At 42.0% G+C, this 16,572-nt stretch overlaps 1 protein-coding gene across 1 annotated transcript in view; it reads left to right on the top strand.

The window, feature by feature from the left end:
* Positions 1–9,388, top strand: part of LOC124775522 (juvenile hormone esterase-like) — an 82,783-nt gene extending 73,395 nt beyond the window's left edge. Inside the window, exons 9-10 of the mRNA XM_047250354.1 lie at positions 7,392–7,527; positions 9,170–9,388. Coding sequence (XP_047106310.1) covers positions 7,392–7,527; positions 9,170–9,332 — 299 coding nt within the window. The 3' untranslated portion in view covers positions 9,333–9,388. The remainder of the gene's footprint in view (positions 1–7,391; positions 7,528–9,169) is intronic.
* Positions 9,389–16,572: the final 7,184 nt, after the last annotated feature.

The following is a 16,572-nucleotide window of genomic DNA, read 5'->3' as shown; positions in this document are numbered from 1 at the left end:
CCGGCGGGGTCAGGGATTTTCTCTGTCTCGTGATGACTGAGTGTTGTGTGATGTCCTTAGGTTAGTTAGGTTTAAGTAATTCTAAGTTCTCAGCGACTGATGACCATCGATGTTAAGTCCCATAGTGCTCAGAGCCATTTGAACCATTTGGCTCAGCACGACTCACTGACAGGAAGACATAATCGGCAGATTGAGCAGGCATAGAGTGCAGACTACACTCCTCAAAGCAAAGTGTGCATGCGTGCCAGCCAACGTCTAGGACAGATGACCGGTAGTAGTTACGCCGCCCAGATCTTCGGAACAGTGGATCCACTTAATGATGGCAGACCAGCACGATTTAGCTCTGATGTAGGACGCTTGTAGCGAGGAGAGAACAGTATGCATTCAACAACAAAAACATAGTTTTATGTCAGTCGAGATTGTGCAATGAAGAGTGCAGACATACATGCTAGCATTGAAAACGTTTCAAATCACTGAGCTACCTATGCAGCTGCTACCGCTGATTACAAGGGGTACTGAGGATCCATACCCACCACATTCTGTGGTTTGTTCGTATTTTTAAATGCAAAGACACTGGATGATGAAGAGACATATTCCAAATGGTTTGGTATTCCGTTTGTTTGCATTTCACGTGTGGTATACCAGGTAGTGAATATGCCACAGGGGTGCATATTGTAGGCACTGAAAAGAACTTAAGTTCTTGGGACAGGCTAAAAATACTTCAGTTATATTTATTAGCACCTTTGGTCTCCTACTGTGCTTCAGTAATATTAGTAAAAATTGCAGCACCCACTATGAATGGCCTGAACGAATCCTACCTCGTATTTTACCAGAATAAGTCGTCCATATTACAGAGGGGTAGCTTGGCATTGCACTGTACTGACAGGGAAAGGCAGCGATACAACATGCTCAGGAACTGTAGCGCCGACTATTGAACTGGAAAGGTGAAAGCAAGTGCCAATACGCCTCGTTCACGTCAGAGGTTATAATATTGTTATATTTGTTGAGTATAACGGAGAAGAAACTTCTAGTCTCGGGAAATAGGTTTTTCGTACCATAAAATATCAATTAGCACAGGCCATACAGCAATAATAAACTGCACCAGTGGTACCAGTGAATTTAAATCACTCTTACGTAAAGACACGACAATCATGAACTTATACTACACATTGGGATGATCGCCAGGTACACATACGATCGTAACGCCTCATAGTCTATGATGTTGGGTTGATGTAAGAGCGTTGTATCAACTGTGAATTTGTCTGTGTAGCCGGTTCGATATGGTTTGCTGCAGGCTGTGGGGAAACCGTTCCATTAGCTTCTATTGTTCAGAAACGACGAACATCGGAACAGCAAAGGCATGCGGAGAGAACAAATGTCGAACAGTGATGGGAGCATGTTTGTTACATGCTAATGGGATGGACTCTATCAATAAACCAGTGTTTTTGAGTGTAACACCAGACAAATTCCACGTATGATGATTTGAGCCACGCTGGAAACAATGCACGGTTCTGACTCCGATGTACGAGTGTTATTCGGAAAGTAAGGAACGATCGGTCGCGAAATGGAAAATACAGTGAAAGTCTGATGAAGCTTTGCACAGTTGCGTTGGGCACTGTGTCTAGTACGCCCGTCGATGACATCATGTCGCTCTTTCAGTTCTGAGCTCACAGTGAAATGGCTAGAAATTAGCGCCTTCCGCCAAGTATGAGAGACTGGCGAAAGATTTCACCTGAAACTATGCAGTCCACATAACATAACTCTCATGCGTTCGTTCTACTCGACTATTCTCGGTCGCACTCTGCAGGCGCAATGAAGATGCTCCTACAGCGTTTTCGATGGGAAGAGTTTGATCACCCACAATACAGCTCATAATTGGCTACCCCTGAGGTTCATCCCTGCCCAAATGAACTGCTGTATATGAAGACAATATTTTGACAAAAACAACGACCTGCAGTCCAGAGTAGAAAAATGTGGAAAAGCACTGGCGGCTGCCTTCTATAACGAGAGAAATGAAAAGTTGGTACAACGCTACGACGGATGTGTAAGTCTGTGCGGCGATTGTGTAGAGTAGTAGCTGGAAGGTGTAGCTAACTGTTGCAAATAAAACAGTTTTGAGTTGCAATGCGGTTTCCATTTCGCGACATATCGTTCCTTACTTTCCGAATAGCCTTCGTATATCAAACCACAGGTGGCTACGCCTAACTGAGAAGTACCTGGGGCCAAGGCGTTTTACTCTACAAGACATGTTTAGGGACAACTGGTTTCAGCCATATGTGATGAGGAACGTCAGGCCTTTTTAGAGGTAAAACGTGTAACATCTACAACCTGCACTTTCACCCAACATGGCACGCATAAAACATTTTTGGGATGTAGTTGGTCGTTGTAATACACTCCTGGAAATTGAAATAAGAACACCGTGAATTCATTGTCCCAGGAAGGGGAAACTTTATTGACACATTCCTGGGGTCAGATACATCACATGATCACACTGACAGAACCACAGGCACATAGACACAGGCAACAGAGCATGCACAATGTCGGCACTAGTACAGTGTATATCCACCTTTCGCAGCAATGCAGGCTGCTATTCTCCCATGGAGACGATCGTAGAGATGCTGGATGTAGTCCTGTGGAACGGCTTGCCATGCCATTTCCACCTGGCGCCTCAGTTGGACCAGCGTTCGTGCTGGACGTGCAGACCGCGTGAGACGACGCTTCATCCAGTCCCAAACATGCTCAATGGACAGATCCGGAGATCTTGCTGGCCGGGGTAGTTGACTTACACCTTCTAGAGCACGTTGGGTGGCACGGGATACATGCGGACGTGCATTGTCCTGTTGGAACAGCAAGTTCCCTTGCCGGTCTAGGAATGGTAGAACGATGGGTTCGATGACGGTTTGGATGTACCATGCACTATCCAGTGTCCCCTCGACGATTACCAGTGGTGTACGGCCAGTGTAGGAGATCGATCCCCACACCATGATGCCGGGTGTTGGCCCGGTGTGCCTCGGTCGTATGCAGTCCTGATTGTGGCGCTCACCTGCACGGCGCCAAACACGCATACGACCATCATTGGCACCAAGGCAGAAGTGACTCTCATCGCTGAAGACGACACATCTCCATTCGTCCCTCCATTCACGCCTGTCGCGACACCACTGGAGGCGGGCTGCACGATGTTGGGGCGTGAGCGGAAGACGGCCTAACGGTGTGCGGGACCGTAGCCCAGCTTCATGGAGACGGTTGCGGATGGTCCTCGCCGATACCCCAGGAGCAACAGTGTCCCTAATTTGCTGGGAAGTGGCGGTGCGGTCCCCTACGGCACTGCGTAGGATCCTACGGTCTTGGCGTGCATCCGTGCGTCGCTGCGGTCCGGTCCCAGGTCGACGGGCACGTGCACCTTCCGCCGACCACTGGCGACAACATCGATGTACTGTGGAGACCTCACGCCCCACGTGTTGAGCAATTCGGCGGTACGTCCACCTGGCCTCCCGCATGCCCACTATACGCCCTCGCTCAAAGTCCGTCAACTGCACATACGGTTCACGTCCACGCTGTCGCGGCATGCTACCAGTGTTAAAGACTGCGATGGAGCTCCGTATGCCACGGCAAACTGGCTGACACTGACGGCGGCGGTGCACAAATGCTGCGCAGCTAGCGCCATTCGACGGCCAACAGCGCGGTTCCTGGTGTGTCCGCTGTGCCGTGCGTGTGATCATTGCTTGTACAGCCCTATCGCAGTGTCCGGAGCAAGTATGGTGGGTCTGACACACCGGTGTCAATGTGTTCTTTTTTCCATTTCCAGGAGTGTATAATATTCGAATTTCTTTTTAATTTACTGTTATTGCAGAGTGTTATTTTTTTCAGGTAGACACTTCATCTTCCTTCTCTTTTTTGTCTTTGTGGTTGGCTTTGCCTTCACGTGGACTAAAGTACATGACAGAAGTACGCTGAGGAGGTGTCTAACACTGATAGTTGTCGTAAGTTGTAACTGAAATAATATTCTGGAGATTTCATGTTCTAGTGTACATAACCATTCACTGGCCAAACCATTACGACACTAGAATGAGAGTTCCACTCTACAGCGGAGTGAACTACCCAAGCACGACTCACGAGCCGTCCTCACAGATTTGCTTCTGCCAGTACCTCGTCTCCTACCTTCCAAACTTTGCAGAAGGTTACCTGCGAACCTTGCAGAACTAGCACTCCTGCGGAGACATGACTTAGCCATAGCCTGGGGGATGTTTCCAGAATGAGATTTCCACTGGCAGAGCACTTGCACGCGAAAGACAAAGGTCCCGAGTTCGAGTCTCGGTCCGGCACACAGTTTTAATCTGCCAGGAAGTTTCAGTACCACACTCACCGTACCAGATGGTCCATGCAAGCCGCCCTCTGTATTCTTAGGTTTTCTGCATATGTTTACGCAAGGAGCGTTGCCTCGCCACTGCTGTCCAAAGGGGAAGTTCACGAACAAGCGAACCTTCACTAAGCTGTACCGCCCTCTGCGTGCGTGTTCGTCCTGGTTCCTCTCTGACAAGGTCGCGTTGCCCTGTGTGTGTAATTTGAGTCAGGGCTTACAGTCGAACAGGTAACAACTGCAGTGTACACCAGTGAAGCCTACACCGATATGATACTGGTCTATGGGGAGACACACCGCAACGTAACTAAGGACCGAGGGCTGCGTCCACAACGTTTCCCAACGGTACGTCTACCTTCTGCGCATGTTTTAGACGTACAGAGATGCATTTAAGAACGGAGGGAGCATTATAGGCACAACATGTCGTGGAAAGACCAATCCGCGACTCACCCGTTGTTGCCGGAACGTTACTGAGTATTTTGGAGCACGTCTCATGCACGGTAAGCATAGCTTAAATCAATATAACTTGTACGTACAATATAGTATAAACGGATGTATTATCGAGCTATTGCACTCAGGTTCGGTATTATTTGTACCTATAATAATAATAATAATAATAGTAATAATAATAATAATTATAATTATATAATTGTTTCTTATTATTGTTATTAATATTATGAAAATCATTAGATCTTGCCCATTAGTACTTATTTCTCATCGTAATTAGTACAAAGAAGAGCTACAGCGGATATGGGGATATGGAGGTCTTCGGTACAACGGATTCTGGATGAACGAAAGTGGACCTCCTTAAGCTGCACCTCAGATATGGAGGTCTTCGGTACAACGGATTCTGGATGAACGAAAGTGGACCTCCTTAAGCTGCACCTACACCAATAGCTATAATGAAACGATTTCCAAAATGGGCTGTTATTCTACAGACGTATCGCAAATAAATTAGCCGTACATCCCAATTTCGTCACGTAGATCTTATGGGGAGATGAATGCTATTTTATTTGGCTTCTAAATTAAATAGCCGGCTGTATTTGCAATTCCTACAGAATGAGCCGAGTTTTGGGCATCTCCTAGAAGACACCCAGTTTATTTACATGTGAGGCACTGTTTCAGCACGATGGTGCACCACCTCATTACTGTACAGGGGTTAGGGAATATCTCAAACAACGTGCACTCCGAACGGTGGACAGATCGTGGTCGTTTCATTCGATAGCCATCGAGATCGCCTGATTTAACGCACTTGGATTTTTTCTTATGTGGTTAGATGAAAGCCAGGGTTTACGAAACGGAACCAGATAATCCAGATACGTTAACAGAACGAATACATCGTACTTACGACTCATTATCGGCAGGAATGTTAACAGGTGTCCATGCAAGTACAGAGAGGCGCTTACTTCAATGCATCCAACAAGGCGGATATGCATTTGAATATTTGTATTATGAATAATGCAGTTATAATTGTCTGTCAGTCTATAACACAATTTTAAAGGAACATTATTTATGATATTCGTTATATTCATTGTTCTTTATTGTAATCAGAGGTGTGATAGCATTTATGTAATACTTCCAATTGTTTAGCATGTACTGGTATATTATGTGTTGTTAATAAATTAGCTGCCATATGTTGATATGGCATGAGACGTACAATTAATGTGCTTTTGCCTGGGTGCGCATTGTTTTGGGCAATCATTCTCCTACACAGACATCTTTCTCGAGCCCAAAAATCGAACTCAGCACCCCTCCTACCAAAACCAAGTTTTCTAGCAATCAGCCACAGGACCAGCTGTAGCTGTAAAGTGTTTGCTTTCAAGCAATGGTCTTGTGTTTAGTAGGGTCTTGTCTCTGTTGGTGCGGGGTCACCTTTCCTGTTGTGTTTAGGTAAACCTCTCGGCGCCTGTGATATCCGGGATTAACTTACGTCGATGGAGGACGGCGTGCCTGGGTCACCTGCAACAAGTATATTAATATTTTTAAATATGGGACTTCTCTAACTATAAGAATAATAGTTTTTGTGAGAAATTCTAACAACAACGGTAGGATTTATTCCATCGAACACTTATTTCACAAACTGACGTTACTCTAGCAATAAGTCACTTCTCATTCAGGTACCTAACACACCAGAGTGGATAAACATTGAGACATTATCGCAAAAGCAGTGAGACAACTCCGGGAGCGATAAGGTATGTGCTCTGGGCGCCTCTGACTGCTATCTAGACATAATGGATGCTCGGACAATTATCACGAAGCAACTAATAAAATTTTGAAGCAATTGTATGGTAATACGGGAAACTTGTTCGTCGTGGTCTTCCGGCACATACCGTTCATGTTTGTGGACTAATATTTAAGCATTTGGAGGGAGATTTCGTAGGTACACATCTTGATCTTCTTTGCGTCCTTCGTTCGGTGATCACACTGGATTCTTTTTAGAATAGTTGTTACAACTTTTAATCTTTCGTGTGATTAAGCTGTGGCATAAAGTTGATTTTGATCACACGTATGTTTCTACTTTTTGCGGCTTTCATAGGGTCGTTGTGTAAATACTACAAAAGTAATTTCTGGATTTCTTACGCACATATTTTTATTGTTTGATGTGTTGCAAAGATATGATAAATGGGACCTTGACACTTTTTGAAATGAAATTCATTGTTTACACATCACATTCCGCGGACTATATTGCAATAGTACATAATATTAGAACGATAGTAGTGAGGCAAACGTTAAGCTACGAAGAACATTAAAGAGCGTTCAAACAAAAAAACAGTCAAGGGAATACTTCTTTGAAATACTTATCACTTGAAACGTGTCACAACTATTATAGCTACTTATCAAACATTATTTGATCAACAAAGTATTCCCTGTTTCATTTTGCAGTAGACCTTACTTATTAGAAGTGCAAGAAAAACTTGCCATTTCTCTAAGGATCGTCGAGCGACAGGAAAGCGTATGCGCTAAAAAGGCACAGTGCATTCACTTTTGACGTAATTTAGGTGGAATTTTGTTTGATTGTCGCTTACTTCGACAGGGGCCAGCCACTGTGATGATATACCCTACTTGTTCTGTGGAGAAAAAACGAAGGACATCCCGAAGGGACCAGAAACCGTCGAAGGCAAAGCTATAGCGCGTATGACGCGGCTTTGGACAAATTTCGCCAAGACTGGGTAAGTGCTCTTTTAGTTTTTCAGCGATGTCTTACACAGAAAACCGCAGGTAAATGTCACATATTACCACAAACCTATTTCAACGTCAATCTACTGAGACGTAGCGCTGCCAACCCGCTGATTCAGCTCCCCATAAAGATCACATTACTGTTATTGTTATCTGTTAAGATTATCACAAGTGAGTTGTGTTTCCATTCATACTACTCTATACCACTTCTTTATAACCAAAAATAGAATCCTTATTATCGTTCTTCATAAGAAGCCTTTCTATCAGAAAATCCCCAGACCTGATTTTCATTCTTTGAAATTGATGTATTGAGAAGAGTCTCTTAAGTTCACAATATTGTAGTATTTTTCAAAGAAAAAATAAGTATTGTACGTAAATAATTCTTCTGTCAGAAAATCCATGCCCATACTTCGTTAGAGCTATTTGAAGAAAACCATTATAAAGTAGACAGTCTAAAGAAATATTCAAAAACATTGATGAAAGGGAAGCACGAAAGACGGCTTTTTGAGCCGTAATACACATATGCATATAGACAACAGAAAAAGTAATCATAACGTAATCATTTCTACATTTCAACACATAGAAAACTGTCTGATAACCACCTTCTTTTCAGAAGTCTTTGCAACCATTTAATATAGTACGTACGTATCGGAAGACAGGCTATGAGATTAACTTCAGTTGAAGCATTCTGTTACAGTTAAAGCAGGAAAAAGCCAGCTATTGTTCTTGATCAGACAGTAATAGGAAAATTCACTAAACACATTTTTAAATGGTTTCATTTCATGTTTGTCCTTTGTAAATGTAATAAACATGGCTCCACTTATGCTTCACGACATAAAACCAAAACATTTAGCTATTAAACATTTCTTGGTGTCGGTCGTAATAACAGTTGATACTTACAGCGCGTCTACAAATTCTTAGTTTCGTATTAATTTGACGAACCCCCTATCCCTCACACTTGTTCATCTGTTTCGTTTTTAGTGTTTTTGGTACAGTAATAAATATAAATCATTGTTACAGATGCCTAATGTATGAAATTAAAGTAAATTAAACGCACTACAATAGACGACTACTTCATAACTTTCGTCGATGTAACTTTTTCTACCATCTTAGATGGTTTAGTAAAGGCCTACGTAATACGTTACGGAATTATCTAGTTTGATTCCCGTGAATAACGAAGATAAGTGCGAATGTTGGCCACGCTGCTTACTCCTCCCCCAACTATAAAAATACAGTCACTGCGTGTGCTACGTTGCATTTGTAAAATGTCAACGATGTGGTTGTGTGCAAGCAAAAACCCTGTAAACCCATGTTTATGGAAAGAGTAATCGTCTTCTGCAAGATATCCCTGGATTACCATTATGTTGCTGCCGTTGAGCAGAATCACTGTCTATGATTTTAGAACTTTTTTGCCAACCCAAATTCAGTTGTAACGATAATACAGACAATCACAATGTGCAAGAATTGAGTTCGTGGGAACATGATACTTAGCTACACGAGATTCAAACACGCTGTGACAAGCACAAACGGAAAGAGCTTGGCAATTATGTACAGTTAACAAAGTCGTTCCTATGTTCGTTTCACGTTTTCGAGTAGTAGCGGCCATTGTATTATGGTTTTTATTTTCTTCAACAGGAATCCGACGCCTGATCCAGGTGACACTCTGTTGTCGGTGACGTGGTTACCTTTCAAGAAGAACGAGGGCCATTACCTAGACATCACCAACGATGGATTAATTTCTAAGAAGGATTTGATGAGGGATCGCATTGACTTCTGGGACAAGATCCTCAGAAAGTAAAGGAACTACAGAGCGTCCAACAAACTATGAACACACTGAATACATATAGATATTTCCTGACATTAATATATTGCCATACATTGTTTATTACCGTCATTCACACTTGTCTTCCGGTAAAACAATAAAGTGAAAACTTAAGTCTAGAAACTGGTGATGATACTTCATAAAGTAGGCACATTTTCAACTTATATTTCTTCCTCTTCTTTTCCTATGCCTATTCTGGCTTTTCATTTTGAAGAATAACTTTGCTCCACCATCCAATGTTTCTTTCCCCTGAGGAATAGAACTTGTCTACAATGACTGTAATCCTTCTTCCTTTCAATTAACATGTTGTCACCGTTTCTTCATGTATTCTTCCAGTTTGTCGTTGAGGTTAAATATGTCTACTTATCTTCGAATGTGGTTTTTTCTTATAAAATTACTGATCTGACAACCACTGGCAGATCTTAAAAGACTCATTTGAGTCTACTATAAGGTGTAATTATCTTCTCAATGCAAGGTTCACTGTGATAAAGGAATACAGGCACAGTCATTGTTCTGTGAAACTTCAGTTTTGTGTCTTTCCTCGTCTTATATTTTATAGTTCCACATACGCTCTGAAATTTATTGACTCTATTCTGCGCATCTTTATGTTTATTTAAGTTGATACAGCGGCCTGAACTACCTAAAACTGGAAACTTGTACCGGTGGCTTGTCTTCCGTAAGAACATCTATCGAACTGTTTCCCATAGGGACCTTTAGGTTGTTCTGAATATTTTCCGCTTTCAGTGTGTCTTCCTAGTTCACATAACCTCTACACCGAATGCTGTAAATATGTTTCCTTATTCTATATTTAGACTACATAATTCGCGTATTGCATACCATGGAGACGGTAGATTCTTTTCAATTCTGTAACATTATTAACTTAATGTTTTCATTTTCTTCTGCGTTACGACATTCTCGATATGGGGACGTGCGTCATCATGATGCAGCAACACACCAGCACGGAACTTGGGGAATTTTCCATGACGGTGTCTTAAGACAGACAAACCGCAATGTACAAATTCTTCATTCTGCGAAGGATGTCTACCGGTGTTTGACCTTCGGCAACCAAGCAAAGAACAGCAGAACGTTGTTCTTGTTTGAACGGATTCACTAATAACGTTGCCATTTATCGCGTTTCCGTGTTTACCGCATTCAAGTCGGGAAGTAACTGATCTCTTGCCCTCATATCGATGCTTATATTCACGTATCGAAGTCGCACAACGTTATATGTATGCAGCAGCAACGCCCTGAAACGTAAAATTTTTGATCGTCTTGAAAATCTGGATTAAAACTTTAAACTCGTGTTTGCAAGTTTCAGGTTGGTATCTCTGAGATATGTAAAACTTACTTTGATATCATAATACGTAAATCTCGGTGATGCGAAATCCATGTTAGGCGGTCCATCAAACATTTCATCTGCGAGAAAGTAATCAGATTTCAGAGAAATTTACGTATACCATCTGACTGAAAAACTAATGACAGATTAAAATAGTGGCCCTGAAAATAGCTCATATTTATATAGTCTTGTAAAAAATCACTTTTCCAAAATTTTTATTGCATGACAGAGAAAATGAACAAGTCAGTACTTTACTGAAATCTTCTACTAATAATAAGTCTCTATACCGATACTGATATTTTCACAAAAACACTCCGACAGTCACTGCGCCCTACAATGGACATGAACTTCAACGGTAATTAAATTTACTGGCATACCTGTGCGCACGGAACACTCGCCTGCTCCGTAGCCTATAATTATTAGGATTTTCAGCCTGTCCAAAACCAAGTTTCATTTGCCATTACTTACGATAAGCAATGCAAGACGGTATCATGGGGAACTAATCTTAACGACTGATGAATAAGAACAAAATAAGAACAAGAGTCCAAGTTTAACTACGCTTCATTAACCATAGACAGCAATACGCGTTTTGATAAAGGTCTCACATCTAGAAAAATTAGCAAAATATTTCTTAATAATTCTCTTGTGTATAACTGGCTTTCTGACACTCGTATCAACTATAAGGTAATTACATGTGCTTCACTTTAAAGTTTATACAGTGAACGTAGACCATACACAAAGTTTTAACAATAAGAAACTACACCTTTACAAATACAAAAAGATCGATTCGCTTAAAAATAGGCTGTGTCATTTTTCCACTCATATCATGTAATTTCCTAAAACTATTTGCTAAAAATATATTATTACAAAATCGTTTTTAACTAATGCTGCCTGCGCTACATGGCAGGCCAGCTTCCATCCTTTTCAAACCAAGTATATAGCCAGACCGTCCAATAGACATTGGCTGCTACTCTATTCAAAAGAAGTAACCTCTCTGACCAACATATTTGATGTCAAGAGCAGACTCACAAAGTATATGGTTACATCAGTACTGCAGAAGTTGAGTACATTAATCACATTCAGAACTTCATTCACATTTATATCCAAAGTTACCTGAAAACTGTCATGGTAAATAAAACAGCCTCATTTCATCATCTCTCTCTCTTGTTAAACAAGAACGTTGGGGAGTGGTTTCTGCTGATAGAATAACGGGAAGCTCTCAAAAAATTCTCCAAGACAAAGTGTCACGAAAGTACGGTACAAAATGTGTGGTTACAAATACCTGGGGTAGTTGACAATGTATAAAAAATATCACTGAAGTGGTAGAATGCGATACTTACGTGGTACATAAGTTGAAATGCAAGTAACAGTACATGCATGCCAACAATTGTACAAAGCATCCAGTAATAAGTCACTTTGCATATTTGTCATGATACAGAAGATATGGCAAAACCAGATCTCTGTTGTGGTAAGTCAGTAATCTAGTTCAGTCAAATAAAGCGACATAAATACGTAAAGCTTTACGATAAGATACAAAGCATTACAAAGGCATTACAATTAATTGTACAACCGATTAAAAAAACTGTGAGAACAAGTAAGAATTACTGTAAATTCAAATGAACTAAGGAAGATGCATTTCACGCAAGATGAAAGCAGTAGCAATTGTCTCTTCACGTACAGCAAGAAGGATACACACATTTACAGGACAGTACAAAAATGTGTATAATTGTGTTCACAATTATTGGTAAAACCTATGAGGACAATGTTACACAGTGGGAGGAAAAAATATCACTGCAAAGTGTCACACGCATCGCTGTTTTGTGACACACACACACACACACACACACACACTTACCACAGTTTTACCAACATGGTAGCATGAACACATTTCTGCTGCAGACTCCAGGTAGCGTAGTACTTTGCTTTCAGTTTCTCCACTGACTACCAACAGCTCTCAAAATACGTTCTCCAGGCAGACTCAGGGAAGATGAAGTGTCTTGTCACAGCCTCCACTGACAATTCAGAATTTGAAGAGCTACAATCACTGCTGTAGAATTGCCTTAAGGAGCAGTGTTTCCATTGATTCATGTTTCACAAGTTGAGACATGCTATGACAGTGAACTTAGTGCCACAACCAGTCGTGTAAAGTCATCGAGTATCATTAATTTCGTTAGACTTTGTGTGTATGTGTGTGTGTGTGTTTGTGTGTGTGTGTTTTAACCAAGATCATCTCCCACGTGTGCCCAGAATACATGAAACCAATTTAGATAGGAGTTATGTAAATAGTTACTTTCATTTTACTGCCAAAATGAATTGTCCTGAAAAAATCTTAGTTTCCTGTACATTTTCCTTATTCGAAGCTTCTTATCTAAAATACATGCAGTAGAAATGGTTATCTTATATCATGTGCGATATATAAATTGCATAACGTAAAATTCTGGTGTTATTTCAATCAATAACTTAAACAAGTTATCACGTTATCAAAAATCAATCTAGAATACGTATCTCCATTTTTAAAGCACTTCACATAAATGAAATGACTTGGATCCAGTTTCTTAAGTTACAAACATTTCTCTATCTGGCCAAAATGGCAACTGCCACATACGTCATGTACAATAACATCAGGAATAAGTATGTGATCAACAAAATAGTTAATTATTGTATGCACACTACTGGAATAGAAAACTTTATTAGAGTACAATTAATGTCAGTCATTCCAGTCAACATCTTATACTATTGCCACAAAAATCTAATGTGTTACATCATCTTAGCATTTGTCAAATTCGCTGGTATTGCAACTAGAAATATGTTGTCATTCCTGGTGGTAAATGAGTAACATCTTAATTATATTTCCATTAAGAAGTGGCAAATTCCTGAAAATTCAAAGATCAGGTGTCAAACACAAAGTGGGTATATTATCTATTGAATGAATTCCTCATAAAGGCATACATGCAGAGCGCAGTTATGAACAAAACGTGTTCATGTTAAATGTATGTTGGTTCTTGTTCCCACCGCTACACAGTGTTCCTGTTAACAACCCAAATACAACACTGTTATCAGGGAAAAAATCTTCCCGTACCCTTCACTGGATACTCGAAATAATAAACCATAAAAAATTAATATACATCATCAACACTGAAATTACATCATCTTCTACCACTCATTGGCTTCATGAAATATTTTTTCTTAAACATATCTGTTCATCTAGATATACATCATAACTGAAATCGTATTATTCCTTCATTACTGCTCAGCATAAGTACCATTTACATTACTGCATAATATTATTATCTTATTTCAACATACAAATACAGCTAAATACTAAATACATCATTTATTATCTTTTGGGCTCAGTGTTTTCTTAACATGAAAGTCATACTTTCCCCTTTCTCCATCGTTCTTTACACTGTCTCCAATTTCCCAGAATATACATATTCAGCTGGAATTGTCGATTCATATCTCTGTATTACCTGTAGCCAATAACTGAGGATTCTTAGCGTCATAAAACTATTTTCAAACATCTCAAAATGTTACGAATACAGTAGACATCTGAAACATCATTCACAGATAAGCAAACTATATTTATCACTAGTTAGGAAAATCTTATTGTGTAAGGTCAACAAGTCCCAAAACTTATTTTGGTTGGTTTAAAAGAGGGGGGGGGGGAGGGGGAAGGGACCAAACTGCGAGGTCACCGGTGCCTTGTACGAAGAAAAATAACTACACAAGGGAAAGAAGAATAAAAGGAGACGGACAGCGCAATAATAGGAGAAAGGAAGAACCAGAAGAATGACAGAAGGACAACCAACACTGCTATGGACAAAACAGGAAAAGAAAACCACAGAGATAAGCAAGAAACAGGTAGACGAGATATAAACAAAAGGGCAGGTGACCGTGGCTGGCCGACCACGAGAATAAAAAGGAAAAGCTAGCCACTCTGCGACACATTAAAACATCCATCCCAAAAGCATTACAGTGAAGGACACAAAGAGACGAAAGACATGCACTAAAACTTATATAGAATGTTAAAACCCACAGTCATGTATAAAACGTAAAACTAAATTAGCCGATGCATTGTCAGCTAAAATTAATGCCAACGAGTCCGGTAATTGAAGAGTCTGTCGCAGGGCAGCCAAAGAAGGAAAGCTCACCAAGATATGGGCCACTGTCAGCCGGGCGCCGCACTGACACTGAGGTGGGTCATCACGTTACAGGGGGTAGCCATGTGTCACCCAAGCGTGGCCAATGCAGAGCTGGCAGGAAACCACAGAGTCCCTGTGGGAAGTACGCATGGAGGACTGCCACATATTCGTGGTCTCCTTAACGGCACGTAGTTCATTGAGCGTGCTGAGGTTATGCCATTTCGTCTCCCAAAGCCGCAAAACCTTGAGTCGTAGTACTGAACGCAGGTCAGTTGGAGAGAAGCCGATCTCCATAAGAGGTTTCCGCGTAGCCTGTTTGGCCAGCCTGTCGGAAAGTTCTTTTCTGGGATTCCGACGTGACCTTGGATCGAGACAACTGGACCGTTCCAGGGCATAAATGGACTCCTGGATGGTCGCTACCAAAGGAATACGAGGGTAGCACTGGTCGATAGCTTGTAGGCTGCTCAAGGAGTCACTACACAGAAGGAACGACTCCCCAGGGCATGAACGGATGTGCTCAAGAGCACGGAATACAGCCACCAGCTCGGCAGTGAAAACTCTGCAGCCAATGGGCAAGAAATGCTGTTCAATATGTCCTCTATGGTCATACGCGAAGCCCACGTGGGCATCAGCCGTAGAGCCGTCTGTGTAAACCACTTCGTGGCCCTGGTACATGTCAAGAATCGGGAGGAGGTGGTAGCAGAGAGCCACGGGTTTAACTGAGTCCTTAGGGCCATGTAGAAGGTTCAAGCAAAGCCGCGACCTAGGTGTGCACCCTGGAGGTGCACGTGAATGGACCTCAAGAATAGGTGGTAGAGGCAAGGATTCCAGTTCGGAAAGAAAGGATCGGACACGAACTGCAATTGGAAGCCCATACCTGAGCCGCCGATGCGGGAAATAAACCGCCGTGGGTGGGAAAAGGATACGTGGATTCTGATGTGCAGGAAAGCTACAAACATGTACAACGTAACTCGCCAGCAGTTGTGGATGCCTAACCAGCAATGGAGGGACTCTGGCCTCCACAAGGACGCTGGTCACCGGGCTCGTCCTAAAAGCACCTGCCGCTAGGCGAAAGACACAGTGATGCACTGGATCGAGTAAATGCAACGCTGAGGTCGCCACCGAACTATAAACCAGACTCCCATAGTCAAGGCGGGATTGAACAAGGGCTCTGTAGAGCTGTATCAGCGTAGAGCGAACTGCACACCAGTTGGTACTGCTCAGGCAGCGGAGGGCATTGAGATGCTGCCAGCACTTCCGCTTCAGCTGACTTAGGTGACAAAGCAACGTCATTCGGGCGTCGAAACACAGTTCTAAGCATCGATATGTCTCCGCTACTGTGAGCAGATCGTCATTAAGGTAAAGTTCTGGTTCCGGATGAACGGTATGACGCGGCAGAAGTGCGTAGCACACGACTTTTCAGCCGGAAACTGGATACCGTGCGCTAGAACCCATGAAAAGGCCTTGTGGATGCCTCCCTGTAAGCGCCACTTAGCAACACCAGTACTGGTGGAACAGTAAGAAATGCAGAAGGCGTCCGCGTACAGAGAAGGTGAGATGGACGGCCCTACAGCTGCTGCTAGACTGTTAATAACCACTAAAAATAGCAACACCAGTACTGGTGGAGCAGTACGAAATGCAGAAGGCGTCCACGTATAGAGAAGGTGAGATGGACGGCATTACAGCTGCTGCTAGACTATTAATAGCCACTAAAAATAGAGATACACTCAGTGCAGAG

Source organism: Schistocerca piceifrons, chromosome 2, assembly GCF_021461385.2.
Source record: "Schistocerca piceifrons isolate TAMUIC-IGC-003096 chromosome 2, iqSchPice1.1, whole genome shotgun sequence".
Classification (NCBI taxonomy): Eukaryota; Metazoa; Arthropoda; class Insecta; order Orthoptera; family Acrididae; genus Schistocerca; species Schistocerca piceifrons.
This window is presented reverse-complemented; position numbering and strand designations above follow the sequence as displayed.